Source organism: Prunus mume, linkage group LG8 (assembly GCF_029339155.1).
Source record: "Prunus mume cultivar Tortuosa linkage group LG8, ASM2933915v1, whole genome shotgun sequence".
Lineage (NCBI taxonomy): Eukaryota > Viridiplantae > Streptophyta > Magnoliopsida > Rosales > Rosaceae > Prunus > Prunus mume.
The window spans coordinates 2159003-2176162 of record NC_142705.1 but is presented as its reverse complement, the minus strand read 5'-3'; the positions used below and the strand labels follow the sequence as shown (position 1 = coordinate 2176162).

At 41.5% G+C, this 17160-nt stretch overlaps 5 protein-coding genes across 6 annotated transcripts; 2 read left to right on the top strand and 3 right to left on the bottom strand.

Annotated features, from left to right (window-relative positions):
* Positions 1 to 1241: 1241 nt before the first annotated feature.
* LOC103341134 (uncharacterized) lies at positions 1242 to 2932 on the top strand. Its single transcript, XM_008244620.3, has one exon. The coding sequence runs from the start codon at positions 1551 to 1553 to the stop codon at positions 2748 to 2750; it is 1200 nt and encodes a 399-aa protein (XP_008242842.1). The 5' UTR covers positions 1242 to 1550; the 3' UTR covers positions 2751 to 2932.
* A 417-nt stretch (positions 2933 to 3349) lies between these two features.
* TOC90 (Avirulence induced gene (AIG1) family protein) lies at positions 3350 to 7027 on the bottom strand. 2 transcript variants are annotated; one of them, XM_008244621.3, is made up of 3 exons: positions 6683 to 7027; positions 6241 to 6389; positions 3350 to 6035 (listed from the first exon to the last, which is right to left on the bottom strand). In XM_008244621.3, the coding sequence occupies exons 2-3, from the start codon at positions 6365 to 6367 to the stop codon at positions 3778 to 3780; spliced, it is 2385 nt and encodes a 794-aa protein (XP_008242843.2). In that variant the 5' UTR covers positions 6368 to 6389; positions 6683 to 7027; the 3' UTR covers positions 3350 to 3777. The 2 variants fall into 2 exon arrangements, with proteins under 2 accessions (XP_008242843.2, XP_088899003.1); XM_089042877.1 differs by lacking the exon at positions 6683 to 7027 and having other exon boundaries at positions 3350 to 6052; positions 6241 to 6380.
* An 854-nt stretch (positions 7028 to 7881) lies between these two features.
* Positions 7882 to 8778, top strand: LOC103341137 (late embryogenesis abundant protein At1g64065-like). The gene has a single exon (XM_008244623.3). The coding sequence runs from the start codon at positions 8001 to 8003 to the stop codon at positions 8652 to 8654; it is 654 nt and encodes a 217-aa protein (XP_008242845.2). The 5' UTR covers positions 7882 to 8000; the 3' UTR covers positions 8655 to 8778.
* A 56-nt stretch (positions 8779 to 8834) lies between these two features.
* Positions 8835 to 12245, bottom strand: LOC148914490 (arogenate dehydrogenase). The gene is made up of 3 exons (XM_089043629.1): positions 10947 to 12245; positions 9742 to 10729; positions 8835 to 9327 (listed from the first exon to the last, which is right to left on the bottom strand). Exons 1-2 carry the CDS (start codon positions 12122 to 12124, stop codon positions 9766 to 9768), a joined length of 2142 nt encoding a protein of 713 aa, XP_088899755.1. The 5' UTR covers positions 12125 to 12245; the 3' UTR covers positions 8835 to 9327; positions 9742 to 9765.
* A 251-nt stretch (positions 12246 to 12496) lies between these two features.
* On the bottom strand, positions 12497 to 16498 carry LOC103341138 (pyrophosphate-energized vacuolar membrane proton pump). The gene is made up of 8 exons (XM_008244624.3): positions 16139 to 16498; positions 15143 to 15717; positions 14676 to 15055; positions 14371 to 14457; positions 13951 to 14281; positions 13292 to 13702; positions 13071 to 13130; positions 12497 to 12988 (listed from the first exon to the last, which is right to left on the bottom strand). Exons 1-8 carry the CDS (start codon positions 16386 to 16388, stop codon positions 12785 to 12787), a joined length of 2298 nt encoding a protein of 765 aa, XP_008242846.3. The 5' UTR covers positions 16389 to 16498; the 3' UTR covers positions 12497 to 12784.
* Positions 16499 to 17160: the final 662 nt, after the last annotated feature.

Genomic DNA, 17160 nt, shown 5'->3' with positions numbered 1-17160 from the left:
AAAGGTCTAAGCTAAGCTAAACACATGTTTATATAAAATAAACTGAAGGACTGATTCATCACATTGGATTTTTGGACCAAAAACTCACATTGGGTAGACTTGGAAGACAGAAGTCAAAGAGATTCGAATCTCGATGCCTTCAAAGTTCATGCATGGGATGGGATGGGGCTGGCTTAGCCACCTGCCTGGGTGGAGAGGTAGCTCTCAGACATACATACATGTGAAACACATGGAAACTCGCGCTCTCATACTCATACATGCAATAAAAATGATGGAGTCGTGACTCGTGCTCACCAAAAAAAAAGGCAAAATTATTATGACCCGACCCGACCCGATCCGTCTGGGACCCATCAATTATTTTGACAAATTTTCTTTTGTTTACAATTATTATACTAAGCAAGCAACCAAAAAGAAGGCAACTTGAGTACAGAAATGGGTGTTGGTGACATGTTCATTCAAGAATCAAGAGTTGCCTGATGCTCTTTGGTTCCGAATATGCTCAGACTCTTGACCCCTAAAAAAGAAAAAGGAACTCAAACTCAAGTTTGGATTTTGTAGTGACTGCGTACGGGTTGGGTTGGGTGGGTGGTCAAGTCCTTTTATGCTTCTTAACTCAAGCTGCGGATTGGATTAAATTTGGAGCCTCGCGTTTATTCACTGTAGAGGCCACCCACTCAAATAAATATACACCACACCGCACCGCACCGCAGCAGCAGCAGCCCATAATCATAGAGATCTCTGCTTCCTTCCTAAGTTTCCATAATAATATCAGTAGTATGCGTCTGTCCTCATGAGCTTTGGCAGCTTCAAGAAGAACTCAATATGTTATCGGCATTCAGCACACATGCCATGATCATTTGCTCTCTCTCTAGTTTGTTTTACTCTTACCCTGTCAAATAAATATACTTTCAAAGCTTCAGAACCAAGAAAACAAAACAAAAGATCAACTGTACTGCTTGCTAAACAAGTTAATTACTACTAGCCAAGAGTTCTCCTGTGTGCTCAGGCTCAGCCATTGTCTTCGTGCCAAATTATGGACACGTGGACAAACAATAATCCATCATGCCTCCATCACCCCACACAACCACCATGATTTTACAACCGTAACCACCCGAACCCAGACCCACTGACTATACTAATATGTCCTGTCCTACATGGCCTTGTTCTAAGTTCTTCTTCTAAGTTCTACCGCATATCTATATCAAATAATAAAAATTTACTTCCCATGGCAGACACATGACATCTCTGTGTCTCAATCACCTAAATCCTGATAACTCTCTATTTCTTTCAATTAAAAAGCAAACTAATTTAAATATTTTATCCCCGTGATGATGTTATTGATTGGCTTATAAAAACCACCACAAGCCCAAATTTCGAAGCGTCTCTTTTGCAAGAAAAGAAAGAATGTTTGGCATGTCATATGCATGTACAGACGAAGACTGGTCGTTGAGTTCAGACAAGAAGAATCCGTTCTCATCAAATTCTAATTATATCTTTAAAAACGCAATCTTTCTTCAGGAAATCAGGAGGACAGCCTGATCCGGATAGCCATGGAAGACCACCAACCAAAGCAAGGCAGCCCACGAGTTCTCCAGGTCCTGGAAGCTCTAAAACAAGCCTCCCATGAGCTCCAAACCCACCCGAGTCCAGACTCGGCCGAGTCAAACTCGTCCGCCATTAATGCTCTGCTCGAGCTCGAGACCGAGTCTGACAACATCCTCTCCAAAGACCCACATCTCTCTACGCTCTCCCAACACCTCGCAACCCTCAAGAACCTCGTCGAGACCCTCAAGAAATCCAAAGGCCACCACAGCATCAGGTCGTTTTTAACTCGCTGCTGCTCGACTCACTGCCTGTCCCGGCTGGCCGGGTCGATCGAGTCAGAAATCCAAGCGTGGATCGACCGCGAGAGCTTAGAGAGCTTGACGAGAGCTCTGAAAGAGCCACTTCACAATGAAGACGAGTTGGTTAAGCTCCTGAACCAGTTCGAGGACCGAGTTTTGCAGGGTTTCAATCGCGAGTTGCAAGATTTGATTTTGAAGTCCAAAGTTTTCACTCTGCTCGAGTCTGTTCTCTGCGATTCTCACTATTCCAAACGAGTTAGAGAACACTCGGCTTTCGCCATAGCAGCTCTGATTAAGTTCAACAAGGACGTGTTTGTGGGTCAAGTGCTAATGGGTCGAACGATCAAAGCTTTACTAACAATGGCTTCCCCGAATGCGATCAGAGTGCTATGTACCCTGATCAGATTGATAAAGTCTCCGCTTGTTGACGAGATTGAGTTCAATGGGGAAATACCCAAGATCATAAGCTTCTTGAACCGTGAAGACCTGGAAATGAGAGTGATGGCCATGGTCTGTATTCTTGAAATTGGGTATTTTGGGCGCAAGGAGGCCATTGATGCTATGCTTGAGGAGGGGGTGATAAAGAAACTTGTGGAATTGCAGAGATCAGAGCTTGGAGGGGATTTGACGGAAATGGGTTTGGATGAGGATGACAAGGGAAACAGAGAGGTTGCTGGTGGTGGTCGTGGTGGTGGGATTGAGGAGAAGAAGACAAGAAGAGAGAACCACCCGTTTTCTAGCTGTGTGGCGAGATTTGCTGTGCAATTGGAGGTGGGTGAAGGGCTGAGACAGAGAGAGAGGAGGGCATTTAAGCAGCAGATACTAATGAGAGTTAGAGAAGCCTCTATTTCTGATGCTGAGGCAGCCACCATTATTGCTGAGGTTTTGTGGGGGTCTTCGCCTTAAGGTGAAGAAATTGTTATAACTTATAAACTTGGAATGTAATTCAAAAGGAAGAACAAGAGTACAAAGAAATTCAATTTGTTGGTATGTTAGAGTTAAGTAAATCTTATATTATTATTTGTTATTGTTTCAAGTTTGGGATGAAGATGGTAAGCAAGCACAATTTGCTTGTTAAGTTTCTCTGAGATTGGTGGTTTTGGGCTTCTGGGTTTTTACGGCATAGTTGAATGAAGCCTTCAAGGAATCAGGAATCCATTTGTATGCCGGGAATCTTAAGTTGGCATATGCTGCTGGGTTAGAGAATATGACTTGTTTGGCGTTCACGTCACGTGTTTTGAATTGTGAGGAGATGGAGAGATCGAAAGAGCAACACGAAATGAAGGCTTTGGTCGATATTAATGTAATGATGTTTTAATGATCTATAGCGCAGGAGACTATCTTAAAACACGTTAATATGATTGGTTTGGTAGTGTGTAAACAGACGTTAACTGTTTGAGTTTGCCAACGGCCAAAAGTTAATATCTTTGCCGGAAAAACAAAAACAATATTTATTTTTGGTCAATCAATAACAATATAAACAACATAGAACATAAACACATTGATTACCTGCTAATTCTATTTGAACTTATTATTTTGTGAATCAACAACAACAAAAAAGACAAACCATCTCCACGATTTTACTGTACACTTATTGCCTCAATTTACTTCAGTACAAAACCTCTTCCAGAAGCTGACTGCTTGATTGATTCTTGGAAGCTGGCCGCTTCACTGGATACCACCAGGTCAGATGAACTCAAAGATTACTGCTAGTTAGGGCCAAAAATGGAGGCAGCTTGTTAGCCTTCTCTGCTAAAGCTCAGCTCCCATGTCGACATCTTAAGCGAGAGGGAAATTCTGGAACAAAGTTTCTGAAATTACCATATCTCCTTTCTTCTACTTTTTGGTTAGCAGGCTCATACCTTTGTTCCAAATCAAGATGGTTTGTGTCCTCCTTAAACAAAAATAGCAACAAAACTTATCCACCCTCCCTTCATTCATGACTTGTACTTTTAACATCCTTCTTTCGTAAAAGGGCCCAGAAAATTGTGAAAGCCGCAGCCATACTAAACTGCAAATGATCTGTGCTACTGGTTTTAATGCAAATCTTACCCATCTTTCGGCTATTTAGATTAGCATTAACTGACACTCTCAAATTTCTGCCCAGCCGGGACTCAGACTGTAAATTTCCACCCAACACCATCTCTTTGTCAAAAGACAGGAGAGTCATTGTCAGGCTGACATTGTCATTGTTCACAGGGTAGTCTCTACCCCTTAACGTAGCTTCAACACCACCACCATATGCCACTTGTTCAGGACCCACCATCTGGCCGGCATTCATTACAAATTTCAATCTCTTCCCAACTGATATGGTGTCTTCAAGCTTGGCACCAATGTAACACTTGTTCCCAAAAGATGTCAATGACACTCCACAGTCAGCAGTGTTGCGCCACAGCTTCCTCAGCTTTGTGTTGCTGTGAAACGTATAGATTGTATCTTTACCAGCAGATTGAACATCAAGACCTACAGTGTATGTAATCCCACTGGGATCTGAGTAAGCTGCAGCACACTCGGATTGAATGCTAAAATCCTGCTTGTCCTTGCTCATCTGCCCTGCGACAGAGGTAAAGATGTTGCTATTTATTTGCATAGCTGTTTCCAAGCTTATTCCATCAAAGCACACATCATTATCCCATCCATGGGGATCAAGAACAGGTCTCATAATCCACTGATCACCCGTAACAAGGCAACGATATCTGTGTGCAGTACAATCAGATCCAAAACTAGGAGGGACCTCCATATCTGGTAATAAAACAGCCGCTTCTTGGGAGGCCTGCTGCCCATCAGAATTATCATTGCTTGCACAATTTTTCTCTTTGGAAAGCTTAATCTCCATCTGCCTACGGTACTCTTCTTTCAACTGTTGCTTTAGATAAAGGGTCTCTCGATAATCCAATTCATCAAGATAGTCTTTTTTCTGCGATTTTGTCAATCTCTCAAACTGGGATTTAGTCAGGATTCGGATTGGAGGTAATTGATCATACTCATCTTCCTCCTGTGTGTCTGAAAGCAAGCTCTCATCAACTTCAATGTCCACTCCACTTGGACTAATGACAGACCGGTGACGTAGAAGAGATGAGAGGAGATGGGGCAGAGAAGGCACATGGGTGGCACTTGAGGCCCCTAGTTGAATGCTGTCTTCAAATTTCATGAGAGTATTGACATCACCTAGAACTTTTGTACAAAGGCATAGCAACAGAAACTGAGATTTCCAAACCTGTCCATTTGGAAGTATCTTTTCCCCAGTGATGTTTTTCTTACATTGAGGATGATTCTCAACCAAAAGCACTGGGTTTTCAAGTCTGGAGTCAGACACTGCCTGGTGTATATAGTGCTGCACCATATCTGTGTTTTGCCTCACATATGATTCATAGCTGACAGGATACCCATCAGGTCCTTCCGGAAGAGCAGAGGACGAATGAGTCATGACAAGAATGGTGTTAAACCATATTGCAGGCCCAAATACTTCAGTTATTAGCTTCAAAAGGGAGAAGTCATTATAGCTTGCATTGATGAGGTCGAGGCGTTCGAAGAACAAAACAATGTCAGGTGGACATTTTCTAATGAATCTCTTCACGGACAGCATAATCTTCTTATTTCTGCGGAAATTACCCGTACATGATGGCAAAAATCCAGGGGTATCAATGATAGTTACTCGAATCCCATTTATAGTTCCGACAACCTCCCGAATGTGATCTGTGCCAGGTCGAAATGCATTGGTGACAGTTTTCGTTTGATCAAATATAGAATTTATTGTGGCACTCTTGCCAACTCCTGTTTTCCCCAGGACAAGGATTCGAAGAGAGAAATCCATTTCAGGCAGGCCAGATGCCTCTTGTTCTGCAGCCACTGCTCTGGCTCTGTCACTTCTGAGATTAACTCTTTTCAGATCTGACTCCTCTGCTCGTATCAAAGTTGCGAGGTGAATACGATAAAGAACCTTAGCCACCAGAAGATTGTTTTGTGACAGACCAAGCCGTAGGATGAGGCGCAAGAACTTAACTTGAAGATCATCAATTCTTACCAAAGGATCCATCTTTTTCTTATCAGAGCCATTACGTGACTGATCAGAATTTTCAACTACAACATGCTGGCGGGAGGGATTAGACTGATTTTCCTGATCACTACCAACTGAGGGTGATGTATCAGGAAGAATGGGCGGTGTTAGTGAAGTGTTTGAGTGAGCAGCACCTGAAAATAAAAAAACACTGACTACCAAATGAGGGTGAAACTCACAGATCGAAAAATTGGTTTCCACTTTTTAACTTGGAAATTCTTGCAACTGGATCTCAAGTATTTAGTCCTTACAGAATCCCATTGCCTTAGAATGACATAAGGGTTCGTTAAATCACTCTTCAAGAATAACAGCCATAAAGTACAGGAGGGAGAGCAATACCTTGGCCATCAAACCCTTCATGGGAAGGTTCCTCACGAAAGAAACTGTCACTGCCTGACAATGGCCGAGATGAGACCAAAGACATGGATACTAACTGAGAAGAAATCCAATCTTTAAGACTCCCCATCCTTCATGCAAAATATTCCCAACTGAAAATCATATATGTCACTAACAACATTCATTCCATCTTTCTATAAATCTGCCCGGCGCATAAAGAAACAAAATTTAAATTCAAATTGATTATTGAAAAGATTGAGGAAAAGAAAAAAGAAGCCCGTCCTAAGCAATAGCTCAGGCTTCTAGTTCTAGAGCCAAGAGCCTTGCTCTCGCAATTGAAGTAATTACAATACAAGACTGAAACAGTTTCCACTAAAAATATGCATTTCATTGGAATCTTAAGAATTGGTAGGATAAGCTGAGAAAGGAGGAAATGGAGGTTTACCTGGAACACACAAATTTTGAAATGAATTTGTTTTACTCTGCGCTTCCAAGTCGAAGAAGACGGACCATCAAAGGGGCATGACACAAAATCAAGAATCCGGACAGCTCCGAAGCCCTGAGTCCTTGAATCAGCAAATCATACGTTCGGTGAAAACGAAGCGCGACAAAAGAAAGGGGTGTGAGGATGAGGAAGAAGATGTGATGATGACTATGAGTTAGATAAGACACAGACAGAACCAAAGACAATAAGAAAAAAAACAAAAATTAAAATATTTGGGAGATTTTGCGCCCTAGAGGCGATTCACAATTTCACATAAATAAAAACATTATACTATATTAATTATGACAAAAAATAATAATTTTGCCTTTTATTTCGATAATAAGTTTTAGTAAAATGAAAGAATTTCTAATTTTGGAATCTCTCCCACCAACTTTTTTTCTGTTTGAAAGGGAGTTTGCCCTTTCTGAGGATTGACGGAGATGACCTTGTTCAGCCGAGGGAAGTGCTGGGCTCGAGCATCTATGTAACCTAATCTGATGGCACTGTCCCATCGGCAACAACCTTTTTTATTGAGTTAAAGTAACAAAGATCTAAGCCCAAACCATAGGAGGCTTCTCAGGTTGGGCCATCATCAATCTTGGGCCAACAAAATGGAGGATGGACATAATTTTACCCAAAAACTGTTGTGTGACCCAGTGAAACCGGGTTTTTTTTTATACTCTTTTCACAAAGCGATACTTTAGCTACTCTAATGTACGGGAGAGGAGGATCAAACTTTGGTGCAAGGTGGTTGCCAGCAGGCCTAATCCACATTTGCGCCTAGTCTACTACGTTCATTTTGGTTTAGTAAAAGTCGGTTTGAGCCTAGGGGCTTATGCTACTGGAAGAATGAGGATAGGTTGACAACATGGAGATGTGGAGTGGCTTGCAGTCAACTTGATAGGAAAAAAGTCTCAAGGTCCAAATTGGATGCTATGGAATAGAAGAGTAAAAGTTTTCATCTCGCACTGTATCAAAAGCGTTGTCAGGTCAGGTCTATGCGACCATTCAATTCAGAGAGCAGAGTCGAGAAAGTCAGCTAACCGCGTTTCTTGAATTAAACAAAGAAAGACACCCCCACTTGTTTGTTTTGGCTTTTCCTGCAGGAACAAGTCACATTTTCTTCCTTTCTTCTAACACCTACCTTAGAAGTCAGAATGTCCAAACATTATAAATAAAATATCATATTCATTCTATCCACTTCCCAATTCATCTTCAAGAAGAAACAAAATCAACCCACAAAACATTCTGATCTTCCCAGAAAAGAAAAGAAAAGATAATGGCCGAGAAGAACATTCAGGCCTCTCCATCAGCAGCAGCTACTAATGGACAGCACCCCACAAGTGATGAAGAATCTGCCACTTTGCCATCCCAGGAGCTCAAACGCAAGAAGAGAATCAAATTGGCAATCTATATTTCTGCTTTTGTTGTGGTTCAGATCATAGTTATCACCACATTTGCACTCACTGTGATGCGTGTGAAGTCTCCCAAGCTCAGATTGGGCGCCATCAGCGTCCAAACTCTCAACGCTTCCTCTTCAACACCTTCATTTGACATGACCTTCACAACCCAAGTCAGGATAAAGAACACAAATTTTGGTCGCTATAAGTTTGATGCTACCAATGCAAGGTTCATGTACGAAGACAGGGCTGTTGGGCAAGTTAGAATTCCCAAGAGCAAGGCTGGGATGCGTTCGACCAAGAAGATTGATGTGACTGTGAGTTTGAATTCCAAAGAGTTGCCAAGCAGAAGCAGGTACAATCTTGGCAATGAACTCAAAACTGGGGTTTTGAGTCTGAGAAGCGAAGCACGGCTGGCCGGAAAGGTTGAGTTGATGTTTGTGATGAAGAGAAAAAAGTCTGCCAAAATGGGATGCACTTTGGAGTTTAATTTGTCAACAAAGAAGATTCAATATTTGCATTGCTACTACTAAGGAAAAGCTTAACAATCAATTTATTTCTTGGATTTTCTCAGGACACACTATTTTTTTCTTGTTAATACTTATTCTTTGTTCTTTTTTGCATATGATCGAAATAAAAAGTACAGCTGCTCCTAAATTAAGATTTCTATAATGTTAATCCCACCCTGCTTCTTTACAACAGGAAGAAGGCTCTTATTATCATAACATCAAACATTTTTAATTTTAATTTTTAAAAGAATGGCTGGATATTCAACATTTTCCAAAGAGGAAAGAAAGCAAAATGAACAACAACGTAACACTTGGGGTAGTCCTTCTCCATGTACTTCTTGTTGCACTTAAATTTATAGGGCTCCCCTTTCTTGATGGCCTTTTTTTCCAAGTGATACTGCTCAAATAACATTTTGCTTTGACGTGCTGCCAGTTGAACTGATTGGAGAGCTGCCAGAGGTCAGGGATTTTTACACAAGAACAACCAGCCCCCAACCATAACTTTCAAAATCTTTTACCGTTCACTGAGAATGGCTCCAACAGCTACGACGTGTATAGATGCCCTCGAGATGCAGTTACTACGGAGCCAACCTCCAGCAGCTTGATTGCATACCAGCATTAATGTCTTTCACTGATTTCCTTCTGTTCTGATGCAGCTATCAGATTACAACACCACCACAAAGCTTTATGTGGAACCCTTCAAACAAAAGAGACAAATTACAAAATGTTCATCAAAATATTACAGTGCAAATGATTGTTTCCTTAAGCTGCTTTCCATATGAGTGCACATTGGAAATATACATAAAAGGAAATTGGAATAAACAAAGAACAAAAGATACTTAGTTGTACCAACTCAGTATAGTATAGTTGTAATAAAACATTGGATAATACTAGAAATTTAAAATTGGAGATAAGACCCCACCACAAAAGTATCTGTGCAGCTAGCTTCACTAAGAAGCAATTGCAGGAAAGATAAAATGGTTCTGCATTGAACAGATGGGTCCGGAAGTTTGGATTTTCGTATTTTGTAATTTCCAGCAAACAATGAGAACAACAAAAATTTATAACCTTGAACAACAAGATATTACATGCTCAGCTAAACTCCACTTACCGAAAAGGTAGAAGATGATCACAATTAGTTATTCTGAATGTTAAGAGACTCCAAAGAAGGTGTCACTGCAGATTCATTCTGGGATGGTTTTGGCAACAAGGCCTGTTCCTGCATAACTTGAGACTTATCTGAGTTCTCAAAAAGTTGCTTCCGCAGAACACCATGCAAACGCCCAAAAAGCTGCTTCTTTAAAGATTCAAAAGCCATGTCCAACCTCTTTAACTGCTCCATTGCATTAATATTGTACATGAACAAGCCATAGTAAAGATCAAAGCTATCTCCTGCTGTATTCTCCACTAAATTCAACAAAGTCTCGTAACCTTTTGTGTTGATTGGTGTCGATTCCAAACCCAACTTTTCCAAAATCCTTCCCATAGTGTGTGTAATGAATTGTGACCCTGCTGCATGCCTATCATGTTCTGCACAAGACATTTCCACCATTCGGCACCCTTCTCGTGCAAAGATATCAAGAAATTGATCACAGCGTGATACCCTTGATTCATCACTTCCAACCCTGACCTTATCATAAACAAAAGAAAGACCATTCCACCCGTTTTTACCACTCTCTGGTCCAAACATAGGATGCGTACAGAGAATATCAAAATCCAGCGGCAAAGTTTGAAGAAACAGATTTCTTGGAAATTCTTTCACTGAAAGCACATCAACGAATAAAGTATTTCTCTTCAGCCTCTGCAGTGGCAATGACCTCAGAACTTTTTCAGTTGACAGAATAGATGTGCAAAGAAGTATCACTTCTGGATGCTCTTCACACAGATCGTCTGCATCAGAGAAGTAAGAAACGCCTAATTTCTGAGCCACATCTGAGTAGTCTGTTCGAGAAAAGGCTAGAACCGTATGACCTTGGCGTACAATCGTCTTAGCAAGGAACTGACCAAAATTTCCAAAACCAACAATTGCAATCTTTAGCCAAGAGTTGTCATCAGAAATCTGTGCTTTTTGGTCATCTGACCGAACAATTTTTGGTGATCTGAAGGTTATCATTAAAAATTATTTGTTAACAATTCAATTCCAATAACATTAGTCACTAGTGTCAAACAACAAATTCCACTAGTTAAAGAATCCATATATCCATCAACTACACAGCAGATGAAATAGCCATCAAACTAAGAAAAACAAATTCATTTCTACAACAAAAAACATAAGAGAATGAAATTCAAAGCAATGGAAGTTGAAACTGTACCAACCTCAAAGCTTTTGAAGAAGATACCAATGCAGCTCCATTTTGAGCCTGCTTCGCATAATCCTCCTGCAAAGTTATTGCCTTTTCTGCATTGCCAAACAATTGCCTTCTCACAACATCGTGCAAATGCCCAAAAAGCTGTTTCTTCAGGGCCTCAAAAGCCAAGTCCAATCTCTCCAACGTCTCCAATGCATTCTTATTGTACATAAACAATCCATAATACAAATCAAAGCTATCCCCAGCTGTGTTCTCCACCAAATCCAACAATGTCTCATACCCTTTAGTATTTATGGGCGTCGACTCCAATTTCAACATCCCCAACACTCTCCCGACCGTGTGGGTCATAAACTGCGAACCCGCCGCGTACTTATCATGCTCGGCGCAGCTCATCTCCACCATTCTACACCCTTCTTTCTCAAAAATGTTCAGCAACTCATCGCACCGCGAAATCCTCGATTCTTCGGACCCAATTCGGACCTTTTCGTACACGAAGAAGAGCCCATTCCACCCGTGCTTGGCGCTCTGGGGCCCGAACATCGGGTGGGTGCAGAGGACGTCGAAGTAGCCAGGCAGCAACTTCAGCAACAATGCCTTGGAGAATTCCTTGACGGAAAGCACATCAACGACCAAGGTGTTTCGCCTGAGGCGCTGAAGAGGCAGCGATTTGAGGACGGGCTCGGTGGAGAGGATGGAGGTGCAGAGCAAAATGACTTGTGGGTGTTGTTCGCAGAGATCGTGTGGGTCGGAGAAGAAGGAAACGCCAAGATCCTGCGCCGTTTTGGAGTAGTCGGATCGGGAATGGGCGAGGACGGTGTGGCCTTGGGCGACGAGGGTCTTGGCGAGGAACTGGCCATAGTTGCCGAAGCCGATGATGGCGATCTTGAGCATGTGGGCGTCGTGGAATTGGGCGGCGACTTTGGACTCGTAGTCGTAGAGCTGGGCGGCGTCGAGAGATTGGATTTTCAGAGACTTGGGGCGGAGAGAGCGGGTTCTTATTAGGCTTGGGTTCGAGAAAAGGTTGAAGCTTTGGGGGTTGAGAGAGAGAGATGGAGGGAGAGACGGCTTGGGAGGTGAAGGGTGGAGAGGACAGATAGAGAACATTTTGAGGCGAGTGTAGAACTCAAAACTCTGACGAAGACGTTGAGCTGAGAGGGTCCTGAGTTTTACAGTCGTATTTACCATTTACTGCCCAAATTCCACACATCAAGAAAGATCGAACTTTCGTGTTTACCATTTACCTCACCTTCGTACAAGTTATTTTATTTTTATTTTTCTATTTTGAGAGTTTTAACTAATTTTTTTCTTCGTAGCTGCAATATTGTTATGTATGGACACTAAATTTGAGGGATAATAAGTTGACGAGTTATATCACGTAACCGTAGAGTCTATAATTTCTCCAATTCGAGAGTTGGCTTAACATTTGCCCAACCAAAACCAGACGACGGTGTCGTTGAATGAGCACATTACAGAAATAGAACCATCCCAACAGGCCATGCATTAATCTATTAAAAAAAGTAAGAAATTGGGCAATAATTAATCATGATTAAAGGAGACTTAGAAGAAAATCCAAACTCTTCACTAAGTTGAACCATTATCATCATCATCATCATCAACATCTTTATAACCAGCTTCATCATAATCACCACCCCCATTCCCCCTAGAAAGGGAAAAATTCTTTCGTCATTTCTACTTTTGGTAACAAATTCAAAAGCTAAACCAGCATGTTCTAAAGACTTATATTTTGCTGTGGAGATTGAAGAAAGGGATCGTGAGTGTGAAGGGAACGAAGAATCAAACAACAGAGCGGAACTTCCCACTTGTCTGTTGCAACCCTTTTTAAACTTAAATCTTGAAGAGCAGGCCACCGTGCGTAGCGAAGAACGGAGCAAACACAAGCGACTCGACAGCCATGAGCTTGATAAGAATGTTGAGCGATGGCCCAGATGTATCCTTGAGAGGGTCTCCAATGGTGTCACCAATGACAGCTGCTTTGTGGGGATCTGATCCTTTTGGACCAAGCGTCCTTGCATGCTCTGAAGCACCAGCCTATCAAACCAGACAAAATCCAGACCGTGAGTCAAAGCATAAAAGCCAAAATAGGCATTTTTACCAACCATCAAATGCTTACCTCAATGTACTTCTTGGCATTATCCCAAGCACCACCCGTGTTGGATGCAGAGATAGCAATCTGCAAATGTAAATATGTTAGTACAAAATTGTCCCAAACAACTGAATGTATATCAGCAAGTTAGATGCAAGACAAGCTACAAAAGTTATCACATTAGGAAGTTAGCTATACACAAGTGAACATATATAAAGACTCAATCCAGCAACTGCTTCAGCATTTACCTGTACACCAGAGACAAGGGATCCGGCAAGCACCCCGGATAGAGTTTCCACACCAAAAAAGATCCCAACAATGAGGGGTGTAAGCATGACAAGGGCACCAGGGGGAATCATCTCTTTGATGGAGGCGTCCGTCGAAATCTTAACGCATGTAGCATAGTCAGGCTTGGCAGTACCCTCCATGAGACCTGGGATGGTATTGAATTGCCTGCGCACTTCCTCAACCATCTTTAGAGCTGCACTTCCCACACTCTTCATCGTCATGGCAGAGAACCAATAAGGAAGCATTGCGCCCACTAACAAACCAATAACCACTTTTGGAGACAACACATCAACTGTTGAGATACCAGCACGGCTAACAAAGGCACCAAAGAGAGCAAGGGACACAAGAGCAGCAGACCCAATTGCAAATCCCTATAAACAGAAGCACACATGACTCGGAAGTGACATTTGATTTTTGATGATAACTAGAGGTCTTCGATTCCTCAGACCATAGATGGACAACGTTTTCAGGTGACTAAATGCATTCTATTGGCAAAAGGAGTGTCTTAAAATATCGATTACCCAAAGAACTCGCCAAACCTTAAATCAGAATGTTCCCACAGCCAGAATTTAGACATAAAAAGTATAAAAGCACGCTAGACTTGAGAAAAATTTCAAACCTTTCCAATAGCAGCAGTGGTGTTTCCTGCCGCATCAAGAGCATCAGTTCTCTCTCTGATTCTGTGGCTCATGCCGGCCATCTCAGCAATTCCTCCAGCATTGTCACTGATGGGACCATATGCATCAATGGCCAATCCAGTTGCTATGGTGCTCAGCATTCCAAGGGCAGCTACAGCAATCCCATACATAGCTGCAAAGCTAAAACTAACAAAAATGCTAATTGCAATGGCAAAAATAGGAATAATGACGGATTTGTATCCCAATGCAAGGCCAAAAATGACATTAGTGGCAGCTCCAGTCCGACAAGAATCAGCAACATCTTGCACAGGGCTACAGCATAATATAAAAGCAAGGAGTTAGATTAAAAGACATGTAATACTATATATGGGAGAAAGGTAAATGCCAAGAAAACTAGATACCTGTACGCATTACTAGTATAATACTCTGTTACAAAACCAATGATAAGCCCAGCCCACAAACCAACACCAACACATAAGAATAGCTGCCTGCGAAAGTATGTGACAGAAGCAAACCCATTAGGTTTTACAAGATCTGAAACAAACCTGATTTTGGATAGCACTCTAAATTAGAAGGAAATATAAGGAGCCCTTTCGTTCTTGCAAACATGGGCAACCAACTGCCTCCTCATATCAACACAGAGAGCAGACTATAGAAAAACATTTGCACAGATGACATTGAATTATCCCAAAGAAGGAGAGCTTACCAGCTCTTCACAACTTTCTGTGTACCAAAATTGAAGATCGTGAAGGAAGATGGAACAGAAATCCATGTAACAATTGCAATTCCAACAGTCATCAGTACAGTGGAAATGACGAGCTGCCTCTTCAGTGCTGGTTCAATTTCATTTACAGCCTTGATCTCAAAGAAATCTGTTGCACACAGGGTGGTGAGCAAACAAACGAGGATGCCAACGGAACTGACAATGAGAGGATATAGCATTGCAGTTAACTCATGATTGATCCCAAATGAGGAAATGGATGCGACCACAAGGGCAGCACACGATGCCTCAGCGTAGGATCCGAAAAGATCAGATCCCATGCCGGCTATATCCCCAACATTGTCTCCAACATTATCAGCTATCACCTGTACAAATGGGAAACGTAAGTTTTAGAAACATAGAGAAAGCAAATTAATAACTTAAACAACTTTCCAAAGGGTGGTATCCCTTACAGCTGGGTTCCTTGGGTCATCCTCGGGAATATTCCTCTCAACCTTGCCAACAAGATCAGCACCAACATCAGCAGCTTTGGTATAGATGCCTCCACCAACCCTGCCAAAGAGAGCCATGGAAGATCCCCCAAGACCATAACCAGTTATAGCCTCGAAAAGGCCACCCCAGTCATCACCATAGTACAACTTGAAGGCGTTGATAGCAATGTAAAGAACCAATAGACCACTTGAAGCAAGGAGAAAGCCCATAACAGCTCCTGCTCTGAATGCAGTAATAAAAGCCTTCCCAACACCTTTTCTTGCCTCCAATGTTGTTCTGGCATTCGCATAAGTAGCAATCTTCATCCCAAGGAAACCAGAAACCACTGACGTTATAGCACCAAGCAAGAAGGAAATTGTGCTAAAGATGGCAGTGGCAAGAGCTGGTTTGCATATCTTTGTTTGGTCATATGTACATGGACGGCTACTTGTGCTAAATCCCTCCACAGAGCCAAGGAAAACGAAAATCAAGACTGCAAAAGCTACCATGAAACCACCGACGTATTTGTATTCGGTGAAAAGGAATGAGGTTGCTCCTGTATCACACAGGCATCAACAAGTTAGTGAAGTAAACTGGATCCCAATGAATTTTTTTATACATATAAAATACAATACAATCACTATCGAGAATCAATGTTCATATGTAGATAACAATAATATATATTATTAAAAATAAAGGTGGGTCCTAACAATTGATGTGAAGGTTCCAGAACAAGCCACCATCTTCGATCTGAAAAAGTACAAAATAGTGAATACGTCCATATTTCCAGTGTTCTACCTTACGCTACGATGATCCTAGTATGATATCATCAACTATAAACTAATTGAAGACATAAACACATGAGAGCACACGCACATAAACAAACCAAAAATCACAGAGCCAAATGGAGAAAACAAACGACGTCGGGTCTACCACAGCTAAAGAAAGACGTAGAATACAAGAGAGGTAAAATGGACCTTCAGATATGGCGTTTTGAATTTCGGCGCATTTGAGGACGACGTTGTGGTCATTACCGCCTTCTTCTTCTTCGATGAGGTAATCGTTGTAGCCATTTTTGCCGGGGGCGTTTGAGTTGGCGTCTCGACCAGGCGAGAGCTTGACCTGAGAGACAAACATCCACTGGACCACAGAGAAGGCGATGCCAATGACCGCGCACAGCGGTATCAGAATCTCGGTTCCGAGATCTGGGAGAAGCGTCGCCCCCATGATTTTACCCAACAGAGAAAACAGGGAAGAAAACAGAGGAAACAGAGAGGCTTGGCTTGGAGGTGGGTGTGTTTGTGTGAGAGGGAGAGAGAATATGAACGAGTTTGAGTGTGTAGATGAGAGTGGGATTTATATATATAAGTGAGATTGGAGTCTGGGCAAAGCGGGCGTGTGGCATTTTTATTTTTTATATTTGAAAATTTAAATATTGTTAAAATAGAATTTGGTTGCCGATAAAAAATAAATAAAATATTTAGAAAATTGGAAATTAGAGAGATGGTAGAGTGACTGTGGCAGACGCAGATCTATAGGATTGTGTTTAGCTATGGATGGAAGATGTCCGAGTCCGAGGCATTAACTTTTGTCATAGTCAAATCCTTGCCTTTTCTTTTTTCCTTTTTTTAGAAAATCTTTCAATCTTAGATCCTGAATTTTCTCCATTAACCTCTTTAAACGAAGTAATGAAGTTTCTGTTTTCTCCCTCGTTATCTTTTAATTAAAAAAACTTTTAAAAAAAATTCTCTTTTGAAATTAAATCTTAAAAATTCCTTAAATTGTTGATTGCATGAAGTAGTGACATTTGTATACAAAACCCAACATGAAAGTAAGAAACAAGAGTGTAATTTTACAAGGAATCGCGGCCTGAAACAATCACAAAGAAACAAATATAAAGATAAGGGACAAAATAAACTTCACTGGAGTCAAGTGATGCAACAATAATGCCCTAGTTAAAATTTTGCCTAAAAAAAAAGTGATACTTGTAAACTTGATA